Source organism: Lineus longissimus, chromosome 16 (assembly GCF_910592395.1).
Source record: "Lineus longissimus chromosome 16, tnLinLong1.2, whole genome shotgun sequence".
Classification (NCBI taxonomy): Eukaryota; Metazoa; Nemertea; class Pilidiophora; order Heteronemertea; family Lineidae; genus Lineus; species Lineus longissimus.
Window position 1 is genome coordinate 5,730,803 of NC_088323.1, and position 13,097 is coordinate 5,743,899.

General features: G+C 41.2%; 1 protein-coding gene across 2 annotated transcripts; it reads right to left on the reverse strand.

Annotated features, from left to right (window-relative positions):
- Window positions 1-263: 263 nt before the first annotated feature.
- On the reverse strand, window positions 264-11,969 carry LOC135500210 (uncharacterized). Of its 2 annotated transcripts, none has more exons than XM_064791500.1 (15): window positions 11,843-11,969; window positions 9,542-9,615; window positions 8,802-9,071; window positions 7,898-8,063; window positions 7,553-7,645; window positions 7,128-7,360; window positions 6,363-6,582; window positions 5,730-6,084; window positions 5,110-5,240; window positions 4,828-4,926; window positions 4,274-4,512; window positions 3,727-3,916; window positions 3,159-3,519; window positions 2,837-2,963; window positions 264-2,288 (listed from the first exon to the last, which is right to left on the reverse strand). In XM_064791500.1, the coding sequence occupies exons 2-14, from the start codon at window positions 9,572-9,574 to the stop codon at window positions 2,846-2,848; spliced, it is 2,508 nt and encodes an 835-aa protein (XP_064647570.1). In that variant the 5' UTR covers window positions 9,575-9,615; window positions 11,843-11,969; the 3' UTR covers window positions 264-2,288; window positions 2,837-2,845. The 2 variants fall into 2 exon arrangements, with proteins under 2 accessions (XP_064647570.1, XP_064647571.1); XM_064791501.1 differs by lacking the exon at window positions 11,843-11,969 and adding an exon at window positions 9,844-9,923.
- Between the last annotated feature and the right edge of the window lie 1,128 nt (window positions 11,970-13,097).

Genomic DNA, 13,097 nt, shown 5'->3' on the forward strand with positions numbered 1-13,097 from the left:
TAGAAGAGAGCAACAAAACAGGACCTGTATGGAAAAGGAATTGTGCCGTCTCAAAACCTAGGCACTGAAGATGGTTTCCTGTTGGCCCTTTTAGGCTGCGTTTCCACAGGCGGTTCTCTTATGGGTTGTGGACTTGGGCTGTTGTTTCCATCATCTCCATTGCACATTCCCTGGTAAAACCAAAGTTTCATCTTGTGTGAGGTGAATTACCAAGTCACCAACAAACACCACGAAACAAGGAAAAACTGCACAAACAAATAGTCTGAGAAGCACGGACTTTATTCTACAACTAGGTATTACCAAAACAACAGAAGAAGGGACGTCAACTCTGTGTTTCATGGCCCTTTTTAGTATATCCTTTGCAATCTAACAGCACTATTAATTCGCCACAAAAATTATACGAAAAATTACAATTTATGTACATGTCACTTTTAAATACAATATAACTATAATAATATAATAATAATAATGAGTCTTTTATACTGCGCAATTCCGTAACACTATACTATAGTTCTCGCTCAAAGCGCTTTGGGATATCATATTATTACCCCGGTCTCCACAGAAATCAATCAGGGGTTTCAAGGAGCAACCACAAGGCGCTAGGGGAACTAAACAGTGACTCGGCCGGGAGTGGAACCCATGACCTCCTGATCATGAGGCAGACTCTCTTCCACTGCGCTAATGCTGCCCCGGTAACTACCATACATGTAGTTGTTCTATTTCAGATGACTGAAATCTCTGTGTTTATCAACAAATAGAAATTTATTGTACCACCAAATGGACAGACGCATCTCTTTGACAAATTCACACAACAGGCACATTAAAAAAAATGTTACTCTGCTTCATTTTTAATTCAGTCATTTTCCAAGCATTCTTCAGTGTTTGATGAATTTACAACATATCAGCTAATCAGAGATCAATCAATCAATATTGGCATTTGTAAAGTCCTCCAATTACTCAGGTGGGTATTCTAGGGTGCTTTCTTTTACGAAGGCAGCTGCAAATAGGTAGGAATGACTTAAAAGTCTGGAGGGAATCAAAGTTTCGAAGGCTCCACAATTGTGGAGAAGCTGCTGCGCAGGAACAACCACAAAGAGTTTGGCACTTGACCCGTGGTACCTCAAGGAACATCACAGATCCAGACCGGAGGCCTTGGTGATAGATCTTTCTCAGTTGAATCATGGGTCTGAGATATGCCGAAGCCTCCCCAGTCAAGCACTTGAACACAAAGAGCACAATCTTGTAATGGATCCTGCACTTGACTGGAAGCCAGTGCAGGCTGGCATTGTAAGGGTTAACTGATAAGCGTCTCGAATACATAGGATATACATCCAGAAGCCGGGCTTGCCAAATAATCACTTTCTTCCATTTATTTACATGATCTGAATACAAAAACACATATATACATGGAAACATCGACACAATACAACAATTGACATAATCTGTTAACATATCAAACATGTTAATGGAACAACTTTGGCATGGGCTTCAGGTGACAAGGAGGATAATAGGGAGTTTCAGCAGGGGACAATGACCGCGTCATGAATTACATCACATTTTTTTGTAAATTAATGCAAATGCATCATACAGGATGGTAGCTAGCAGCTATGGGGCTACTTGTGTTTATAAGCAAATTTGACGATTTTACCCTTCAGAAAATAGAATCAGTTTTTGTTGTCATTTTAACCCGAACTTATTTGGGCACCTCCTAATTTTGGTACATCCTGTAAAGGAGTGTCTATCTGGTGTAAAATTAAAAGCCTGTCTCATTGTTTGTCTCTAGAATCAAAGTTGTCCGACCCAACTCGTCAATCTTTCCGACCCAACTCGTCAATCTTTCTGACCCAATATCGTATCCTTTTGGAGGAGTAGGCTTGGCTTAAAACTGCCTGATATTTCTCATTACCATAATTTGGAGTAACTGAGGATAACTGTAGTGTTGTAGTGTTGTTTTTTATATCAATCTTGATTTCATGGTACAACCTACACGCATCCTAAAGCAGGATCCGTTGTCTCTGATACAGAACCAAGACCTTCTTCTATGGACTCCCGCCAGAAAGCCACATTAAAACGGGTTAGGAACAACAGGAATTCATACTTTTCCACACAGGACACAGACACAGTAGACATAAGGAAACGCAAGGACACCAAATCAGACACTTTGAAAAAGGAATCAAAATATCCGAAACGTCGTCTATTTCATACAACGTTGTAGTGTTGTTTTTTATATCAATCTTAACTGAGGATAACCTGACCACCAGGTTAAGCCTCTCACCACATGTGATTGTCTGAAAAATATAAAAAATGTAAGATATAGTACTAGGTACATGTATATGAAGTAAAATTTTGATTTAGGGGCGGCTCGCTACAGAAAGCAACAGATTTTAGACAATAGTCATCTGCTCATACCTGCAGACCTGCTTTGAGCAACACTGTCCGCCTGATCAGACATTCAACAGTCTGACCTCTCGAAAAGGACTGAAAAGTAGTATTTATAAACTCCACTCGCTGCTGACAACCTCATGTACACCGGAAGTGGCATCTACGTATTCTGGGCCTTCCCATATTCAGGTAGATTTAGGTATTATCTGGCAATAAGCTTTTGGCTCGTAATTGCATGCAGATGAATTCTCTAATGCATTACTCTTTAAAGTATTCTGCAAGAAGTCTTTTTGAGCAGGGTTAAGATTTACGAAGGTTGCAATGGATCAAGGTAGCGTGGACCAAGAGTGTTTCAGTATGCCTTCCATAAATTACATCACAGTATGACATGGCAGGTTCTAGTTTTGGCTTAATGCCCCTTCTACAAAGATACAACTATGAGTAGAAATCGTACTTAGCACTGTTATTCTTTTTCATCCTCGGCTGGCTCATAGTCTGATCTAAGACAGGGGAAGCAATGTTTAAACCTTTTGTGCAAAGAATTAGGCCTTCTTCCACTGTTTTGGTGGTCGACTCTTTCCCTGAAAAAACCCAAATTGAAACAATTTCAAATGATTACACGTATAATAAATATAGATGACAAGAAGTGTCAGGTTTGCATTCACTTTATGATCTTTGCTGTTCCGTTACCATGTACTTTGAGACAGTATTTCTGCAGACTGCGACACAACAGCCAAACGTCTAGTAGACTGTTGAAATGATGAATCTAAACTTACTCTTCAACTAGAGGCGCAGTTGCACTGACATCTGCTCCTGCCTCACCACTAGCACTGCCATCTGCATCAGGGAGTGCTGGAGCTGGTTCTGGTTCTGGAGTTGGTTCTGGAGCTGGTGCTGGAGCTGGTTCTGGAGCTGGTGCCGGAGCTGGTTCCGGAGCTGGTGCTGGTGCCGGAGCTGGTGTTGGTGCTGGTGCTGCGGCTGGTGCTGGAGCTGCTGCTGGTTTCTTCTCAAAATCTCTGATTTCGACGGAAGAGCCATTCTCGATGGCTTTTGGCAGCACCTTCTGCTCTCGTGCGATCTCATACTGAACATGGCGGAAAAGTAATTCCGAAAGATCACCATCCTTCAAGTTTTTATCTGAAATTGGGAAAATACATTTTTGAATATCGATAGTTTTTGACTGTTACAATTATGAATGAAATAGTTACAACAACAGGCCCAAGGGCCTGGCACTCAGCTGAAATATTGTCTACATATTTTATAGATATGCTACCAGTATGATGGCAAGATGTAAAAATTAGACGTTTCATTCCCCCACGCATTTAGCTTGCAAGACTAACCCACCTTCATATCGGATGAAAACTATCCGGTTCTTGATGTCCATTGGCTCATCCTTGTGGTTGATCAGCATGTACAACTTGCAGATGAAACGATTCCACTCTGTTTGCAGGATATCCTCGTTGGTGAGGAATCCCTCTTGCATCATCCGGTACATGGTATCAGCCTGTGTGTTGAACTCAACAAAGGCATAGTACTGAAACAACGAGGTCCACCGAAATTAAGGAAAGTCTCTACGGAGCGCATCGATACAAGGTAGGGTCAGCTGGGGATGACAAGCAGTGGTTGTTCAATGAAGATAGCTTGGCTGCATGGCTCCGGACGACTTCCTTTCCTTGTAACCAATGGATCTGCAATGCTGCGGTGGCAGGTTTGAACACAGCCAATCATATCACCAACAGACGACAGACAAGTTTACAAAAGAAGATGGTTGAAGTATTCTGAGGTAATTACAACGCAAACTACTTGTTACAATATATCAATTACACATCACTGAAAACCAGGTTGCAGTCTACGCTGTACTTCGAATTGAAATAGCTGAAAAAAACCTCACCTCCTTCCCATCTCTGTCATTGATGCAGTAGGCTTTAGGCGTGTAGTCCCTTCCTGCTTTCATGATGTGCGGCATGTTGATTTCCTTGTCATCCACAAGTTTGATTTGTGAGTCAACGTCTGAAACCTTTCCTGGGCAATGGCACGAATGGGGGTGCAAGATGAAGACCTTGTGCGACATTTTCTCATTCACAAACTTTTCCTTAAGGGCAGGGCACTGATCTATGACATCTCTCACCTCTGAAATTGACAGGGTTTACCTTTTTCACAGGTGATTGATAATATACATCAACTAGCATTAGTGTACATGTAGCGATTTGATGCATTTGGTAGTTAGTACATATGAACAACTGGATCTACTCCATATTTTTTATTGAACTGACATTAATTTCAGTTGAATTACATTTTAAACTTAACTTATATCAGGCTATTATGGCTGCTAGGATCACTATAGACTACAGCCTGTGCCTGATCACTGAATTTCTTTTGATGCGATAATGACGGTCACAAATTAAAGTCAATGAAGAGTAAGAAGAAAATGAAAAAGTGACTTACTTGGAATTCTAATCTTCAGGAACCTGTAGTACCAACTCATAGCAAGTCCTGTGCCAACGTTGTTGAACTGCAGGTCATATGCCATATCCTGGACATCACCTGGAGAAATTGACAATGTTGATAGTGCAAGAATAGATATGAACAACTGTGTGAAATGTACAGGCTAAATCTACACCAATTTTGACAGGTTTTGTGAAATAAATTTGTTTGCATCAGCCAAAACATAAGTTTGTGTACTAGATTTCACTGACCGTGGGCATGTGATAGAGTAAATTCAGTTACCTTCCAGCTCTCTGGTGACTTTGGCCTGCCAGTCTGAGCTCTTGTAACTGACATTGGTGAACAGAAGCTGTAGTTCCAGCACTTTTGGGTGGTCGGCATTTTCACTCAGGCAGTTCAGACACACCAGAAACCTGAAAGAGAATTTAGAAGTCAATAATAATAATAATAATAATGAGTCTTTTATAAAGCGCAATTCCGTGACACTATAGTTCTCGCTCAAAGCGCTTTGGGATATCATATTATTACCCCGGTCTCCACAGAAATCAATCAGGGGTTTCAAGGAGCAACCACAAGGCGCTCACTTGAACTCGACCAGTAGGGGAACTAAGCAGTGACTCGGCCGGGAGTCGAACCCACGACCTCCTGATCATGAGGCCGACTCTCTTCCACTGCGCTACCGATTCCAGTGCCGCAGCCAATTTCGATAAGGCCATGTTTAAGGTAGTGCAACTTTGGAGTAGAGTTGAAGGCCATTTTTAACGTATTTACCACTAGATGACATTGATCTACATTTTCTAAATCATCCTCTGACCACCCGGAATGTAGATGCTCAAAGTTATTTCGCATCGCTCAGTAACGGGTGCAACAGGAGGGACATGTGAATCAACTTGAAACCTCACCTTCGGTTTTTAATGCGGTAACCCTTATCCAAAATTTTGTAGAACCATTTCGCAAAGGCATCTGTTTTCACAAATTCATCAGTCAAGACCATGAAGATCCTATTCGACTCCTCTATGAGTGCATCTCCAAACTTACTCCGATCGACAGTGAGAGGACAGTCGGATATCTGCTTTTTATCAGGAAGATTGTCCACAAATTCCTTGATATCTCCATCTCCGCTGCAGACATAGATTACACCTGTTTGGTTGGTGTCTATTGTTCCAGCTTCTTGAACAGAACTTTTTATCTCCGATGAGCATGTCTCCTTCATGCGATTGAAGAGGTCGTCAGCGAGGTCGTTTTCATCTGCATTTTCTGTTATCAAGAGAAGCAATATTTTACATTTTATTGCGGTGCGAGTTGACATTGTATTCTAATCAACTGCTTGTGCTTGGCAAAGTTGGTTAAATTATGTAAGATTTTATGGAGTCGTCAAGTCGGGGAAAATTAAAACAGGATTAACTGAAAGAGATGATTTGAAGCAAGGTGAGTTTTTGCCCATGAACATTTCTAATCAGCTCAAAACAGGAATAAATATTCACCTTCGTAATTTAAAAGGGTTAAATTTCAGCAGACTAGATGAAGAAATTTACCTGCTTCTGTGTCAAACTCGATGAAGTCAAATTTTGACTCATCGATTTCAATCTTTTCATTATAGGTATACTTCATGAACAGCTTCATTTTCTCAAAGCAGTATTTGCCCTGTATTCGCATGTCGTGTTCACTGAAATTGACAAAGTCTTTGTTTTCGTCGTCTCTCATTTCTGACAGGCCTTGCACGATATTGAGGAAGTAGACAACACCGTAGTAGGACTGGAAACGAAAGTGACAAGTTTGTAAATGTATTTGATAGAAGGTCATTTCCCTGTGGACTAAATGTGAAAGAAGTAACTGGTAGTCTGACTGATGCGATGGTATTATATCATGCACGCAACAACAAAGACTTCAAGTTTACTTGAGATATGGATGACTGGCACGATGTCATGGCAGAAAACTCAAGAGAGCCATGTCTCTTGTGACGACGAGCAACAGGGTTCTTATCCATTTCCTGACGGCGTCCACCATTGGGTCATGCAAGCCATCATTTACTCGAGGGTGGGGTGTTGCGTTGACTTCACTGTATGATGAAAATACAGTGGAATCTCCCTGAGGGGATACCTCTCTATTAAGGACAACCTCTCTCTTAAGGACACTAGTTTTGGTCCCAAACAGGTTGTTTCCATTCAATTTGACCTCTCTAATCAGGACGCCTCTCTGTTAAGGACAGCATTTGTCAGTCCCGAGGGTGTCCTTAATAGAGAGGTTCTACTGTACTACTCTACAGGTTCTACTCTACAGAATAATTGCACTACACTAACCTCACTTCCATCCCTCGACTTCACTTCTCGGATGTCAAAATCGTAATTACGCCGTAGACCAGCTCGGTCTATTGGAAGTTTGTTTATGTTGAATATGATTCGCTCACTGTTCATTATCTCGGGCTCTCTGCAGTTCGTTGTGAAAATAATGAACATCTTTTTTGAAATTCTGTTTTCTGGGATTTCTGGGTTATTTTTTCGCCAGGTGGAGGTCAGAATATTATTTTCAAAATCTGAAGATAAATGTAATAAAAGAATCTATTAGAAATAAAGGAAATTTTTCTGAAAGATTTTCAAACCACCATATGCGTCTAAGAATTGAGACCTACATGTATGCCGACAAGAAAAAACCACACCTTTATAGATTCATGCACTTGAAAAAATGGGTCCAAATATTTTGATTAAAAATGATTTGACTAACTCACCTGGCAAAATATACACAAGATATCCAAAGTAATATGACCACGCCAAACCAGTGCCTGAGTTCATGAAGGCAAAGTCCACCGTTTTTGGTTCATCTGTGATGAGAAAAATATGAGGACCAAAGGCATTAATGCGGACAGAACTGAAACAGCACTTGATCTCTTCCATTGAAACAAAAGGGAACATTTGAAACACCAGGATACTGTGGGTTCATTAGGTAAGTATTTAGCCAACACAATAATACAGATATCGCCAGGGAGCGGGACACAGCCAAGGTCAGCAGTTAGATCGCGAACGACCGTCCAACTCCCTTCCGAACAACTACTGGAAAAAGTTGTAGATCGTACCTTGGAGAAATGGTCGTAAATCATTCATGATCGATTCCATTTCCTTCATCTGGCGGCCGACCAGAACCCATCTGAGTTGGAATTCAGATAGCTCTGGTGGAAGAGTTAGGAACTGGTCAATGTGAATAATGACAGCCACGAAACCCTGTTCACTTCGTTTCATTATCTAAAAGAAGAAACAATAATTATTTTTTTATTAATTATTTTTTTATTACACAATTTGTCACCGTTTTCACGAACGGTCCAATCAAATTTTTTTTGATTTTGTGTACTCAGCATATTTAAGTTATTACATTTTTGTTGATTCGCCAAACTTAAAGTGATACTATGATGTGATTTACAACTTTGCCGAAATACGTAAAGCTCAAATTTTCCACTTTTGATTAGATTTACATGTATTATAAAATCGCTGTTTTAATCGATTGTAAACCACCGCGACAATGTTCATGTTGTGACGTCATCAACGAAAACGTCGTCGGCGTAGCGCAATTTCAACGGCATCGAAGCGAGCCGTCCGGGCGGGATTAAAACCATCAATTTCTAGAATATGTGCATTTCGATTCGAAAACCTTACTGATTTATGAGAAAGTGACGTAGTCATTTGTCAAAAACAGCTAAAACATTATATGGTGAAATTTGACACGAGTACCCTTTAATTGGTTGTAAGATCTAAACGCCTTCATGTAAAAGTCTACAAATTAGAGAGAAGAACCATTGACCTATATGATTAGGTTTGGTGGCAAAACCGAAAAAAGTTAAATTTGTTGACGGGTCACTTCGTGAAAATAGCGACGAATTATTGTGACATGCTCACTTGTGATTACAGTGTTGAGTCGAGCAACTCTAACCAACCACCTGTAACTCTTTAGTAAATTATGAAATAGGCCAAAACCTTGGTACCTACCTTAGTGACTGTTTCAACAAGCTGTTCTTTGCAGAACTTGGCATCGGGAAAAGCCAGGACCACTCTTTTATATTTCAGGACTTGGGATGTTTCCTCCAATATCTCAACAACATTTTTTCCACCAGTTCGCTTCACTTCTCGGATTTCAAGGGGAAGGTCGTTTCTTATAAGTTCTTCATTGAGAGCTACCAGGAAGCCCTTCTCATCTTGATAGGTTTCAGATGTTTCATCACACTGATGGATAAGAAGATTTTTCTGGACTAACACTTCCTGAAAAAGTATCATTAAGAATATATAAGACAAACACACACCATTTGGATGTATCCTGGAGCGGTCCACAGCCGTAGGCATGACATTTTCACAGAAGAATAAATGATACATAAACTATATGACTGGCAAAAAAAACCTATGTCTTAATATCTAAATTTATGTACATTTCAAGCATTGTAGGTCCCTGTGAGCGTACCTGGGAATTGAAAAAACATGACCAGTGTACAAACACCACTTTATCTTTTTGGGCCGCTCTGTCAACTATTGGGCCGTTTTTTTATTGGAACGCTGATTTTTGGACACTCCATATAACCTGGATAACTGTGCAGTATTTGGAAAAAGAAACTAGAACTACAGTGATAACTCTTAAATGAAATAAGTTATGAGCATCATGTTAAAAGTAGTTTTTAGTATGTCACGATTACAATGCAAGTTATGCTGCAATGTCTAAAGAGTTAAAATATTCTTACCTCAGTGCCAGATTCAGCAGGTTGCTTCGACATACTTGAGCATGTAGAAATTGCCAAATTACTAAGATGGGTACCTAAAATGATAAATGAAAAGAGCTGTTTTCATTATTGAATTAGAATAATGGAAACATTCCTTGGAGTTGAAACTTAAATTAAAAAAATTGACAACTCTTTAAATTGCATTTTTTCGCAAAAGCACTGCAAACAGAATTTTTGAATACAGATGAGCTGGTGACCACCATGAAAATAATCTGAAAAGGTAGGTAAGGTACGGAGAAGCTTTTTGACAGGCAGACCCATACCATTTCGTCTGATTTTCGAGACTTTGAAATTCCTCCCTGTGCCTCAGAGTCAGAGGATCGTCACAATTTGCTTTTTGAAGCGCGGAAACTCAGAAACGCCCGGAGAAATGTAATTAAAACACGTCATTGAACTGAACAACAGACGGACGCTACGATAAATCAATGACACTTAGAATCCAGTTCTGAAACTAAATGTGAGTGTAAACATATTTTAGATCAGTTCTAGATTCAGATGTCCAACGCACTAAAAGTTCTTATATATATGGATATCAGCCAAAGAGTTGGTGTTTGATCACAGGCACTTGAAAATAAGAGTCCTCTTCATGTATTGATTGTTTAATCCTTTTGTTTCCAAAAAATTTCAGAAGTTGGATGTCCCTATTTCCTAAAACGTGAAAGCCCTGATATTGTAGCAAAAACTGTCTTAAAGCCGTCTTGTAAGGGTAGTTGTAAAACAAGAAACACAGAAACGAAACAGAAACACAGAAACGCAGAAACGAAACGCAGAAACGAAAATCAAACGGGTTTTCATAAAAGTTGGAATCAAGCGGCACGCCGATACTTTCCTTGCCCAATCCGTTGTTATTGTCGTTTAAAAGTAAAATCTTAGGTTGGTGGGTTGCGGCCAGCCGGAATGCAATAGAGTTGTTGAGGGGATACATGGAGCAACTTGGGGGGGGGGGGAGGGGGCGGCACGATATGGGTGAAGTCTTTTGAGGTGGTGGTGTAGTACTTTGGTAGGTTCGATTCGATTCCTACAGCATGTTATTTTAAATGAAGGTGCAGTGCAACATCTTGCCTTGTAGTGTTCAATTTACATGAAGTACCAGGATCATCCTACAAATCCCGTCTGATTCAGCACTTAATGCAAGGTACGGTACCAGTACATGGGTGAATCATTTCGACGTTATGTGAGACGTGGGAGACCAATTTTGGCAACTAGAATCGAGTAAAGTGGGGGGCGGGCGGGCGGGCACTAGACTTGGACTTGGAGTAACTCAATCTTGCCTGCCCAGCTGCTGCCTTTAAATAGTCCCTTTAAATATCTGTTTATGTTAATGAGGTTGCAGTAGGGAAGTTCAGCCTAGTGTCGTGCACAGGCCATGGAATGTACAAAAGAACAGGACTCGCTATTCGAAGGACTATTTTCTATTTACGCCGTGTAGTACATACATGTAGTGTATTGGGGAGGTCAGTGTAAATAGAAAATAGTCCTTCGAATAGAGAGTCATGTTCTATTGTACATTCCTAGCAGGCCTATGGTCGTGTTCTGGTCATTGGTCATGCCGACTTACTGGCGGCTCATATCGATCATAAAGTCCTCATGCCCTACAGATGGTGGATCGGCATGGTCAGGGGCACGATCAAAATCTGCGCACACGTTGATGAGGCTAAAAGGGGTATTGGGAAATGAGCATTCCTCCTTCCATTCCGACTGAATACCAGTTTTAGTTACACCCGCGTTCGCGGCCACAACCATGGCAACAAGATGGAGTCTGCAGACCAGAATTCGCCACAAGACTGGTTTCTGCGTTTCGTTTCTGTGTTTCTGTGTTTCTTGTTTTACAACTACCCGTCTTGTAATAACACTCCTCACCCCACCGAATTGGGTGTGGAAGCTCCCCACTCTGGCACATCGATCCCGATGCCCATGGTCATCGCTCTCTGCCTGCTGCGCATGCTGGGATCCCAGCTAACGTTGCGCGACATCGTACCGCCAAGTCGTGAGAAGATTGTGCAAAACACCGCCACATGGCGTAAATGGCGATATGATATTACGCCGAAGTGGCAAGTGGCAATACGTGATTAAGCAACGTTGCAAATGAACACATATCCACGTCCAACGGCGGGCATTCTTCTCGGCAAGAAACAGGGTGGGACCGCTCTGAAAAGCTACATCAGACATCAACATCAATAACATGGGCAATCATCTACTCATCCTTGCAGCCACAGAGCCAGCTAGCTGGCAAGAATGGAACAAAGACAATGTTATGCTTACCTGGTATAGCTTTCAAGATCAAAACTTCGAATATTTATAGGCGTTAAAAGTGATAAAAACGAAAAATCTGAGCTTGTCCAACCTGCTACCTGGTCGCCATTTCTCGAAAAGAGACTTTCAGGCTTACATTTAGGTTCATCATCGAATTCGAATTCAGTTTCGGAACTAGGACCGGTCTCACTAATGTGGGGAAATCCCCATCAGTTTATTTACCCGTTTATTCAAATGCCCGACCACGTGACCATCAATTAGGGATCAATTATGGCGACTCAGTAGCATAAGACTTCCCCCTATTTCCCCCTATTTTGTCATAAATAGACGTGCAGAAGCGCTAAGACTTTACAGCTATCTAGGTAACATATCAAATATAACAGATATATGTCCGAAATGAATTTATGTAGTTATTTTCTCATATGAAAAGGGAAGAAGGTGAGACGTGTAAAATCGACGAGTTCAAGTGGTACTGGTAGGCATAATGGAGATGGCCTGTCAAAATTTAAAGGGACTATAGGCAGGAGCAGTGGGGTTAGATTGACCATATTCGGGTAACTAATATGCAAGGTAATGGCACTGGGTCATGTTTGATTTGGTACTAGATATATTCTTCGTACATGAGTGAATTGTTTTGTGTATTATGGGATTTGAGAGACCCCTATTGGCAACTTTGTGTAACTTTTAACTTGCCTACCTAGCTTGTGCCTATAGTGTCTTTTGTTGAAATTTCCCCAGAGAGTCATCCTGAGGAAATCATGCAGGGTTAAAGCGAACTGGAACCGCCGAGCGATTTATTCAACTTTTCGACTTTCACCGCCCGAGAAAGTCGAGTTCAGATTTGTAGCTCCGCCCCCAGTGCCCGAGCATGCGCAGTTCAATTTGTTATTATTGAGAATCATGTGAGAATCACGTGAGTCATGCGATCTTTCATTCATGAATTTTCGTAGTAAATTCCATAGTAGTGACGTCACTGAATGATTGACAGCTAGGCGCCATGTTTCATTCATGCCTCATTCTGATCACCCGATACGCGGGAAATGAAAACGAGGTCATACGAACTGGCTTGGCGGTTCCAGTTCGCTTTAATGTTCGCCTCTGTGTGCAGGGCCCGGAGAAGTGGACATTAACCCCTGATGTCCTCATGATGCGGAGAGTGGGATGGGCCGGCTCCTTTGTGCAAGCACGCATGACTAAAGTGGATGCAATGTTGTACTGCATCATGTGAATGGGGAATACCTTTCCTTGAACATTTGTGTGTGAA

Excerpts from the sequence above, each read along its gene's own strand:
- LOC135500210 (XM_064791500.1), bottom strand. The coding sequence starts at position 9,574 with ATGTCGAAGCAACCTGCTGAATCTGGCACTGAG. Across the intron at positions 6,085-6,362 it reads CGAGTTTGACACAGAAGCAG|AAAATGCAGATGAAAACGAC; the intron begins GTAAATTTCTTC and ends TCTTGATAACAG. Across the intron at positions 4,927-5,109 it reads AGTCACCAGAGAGCTGGAAG|GTGATGTCCAGGATATGGCA; the intron begins GTAACTGAATTT and ends CAATTTCTCCAG.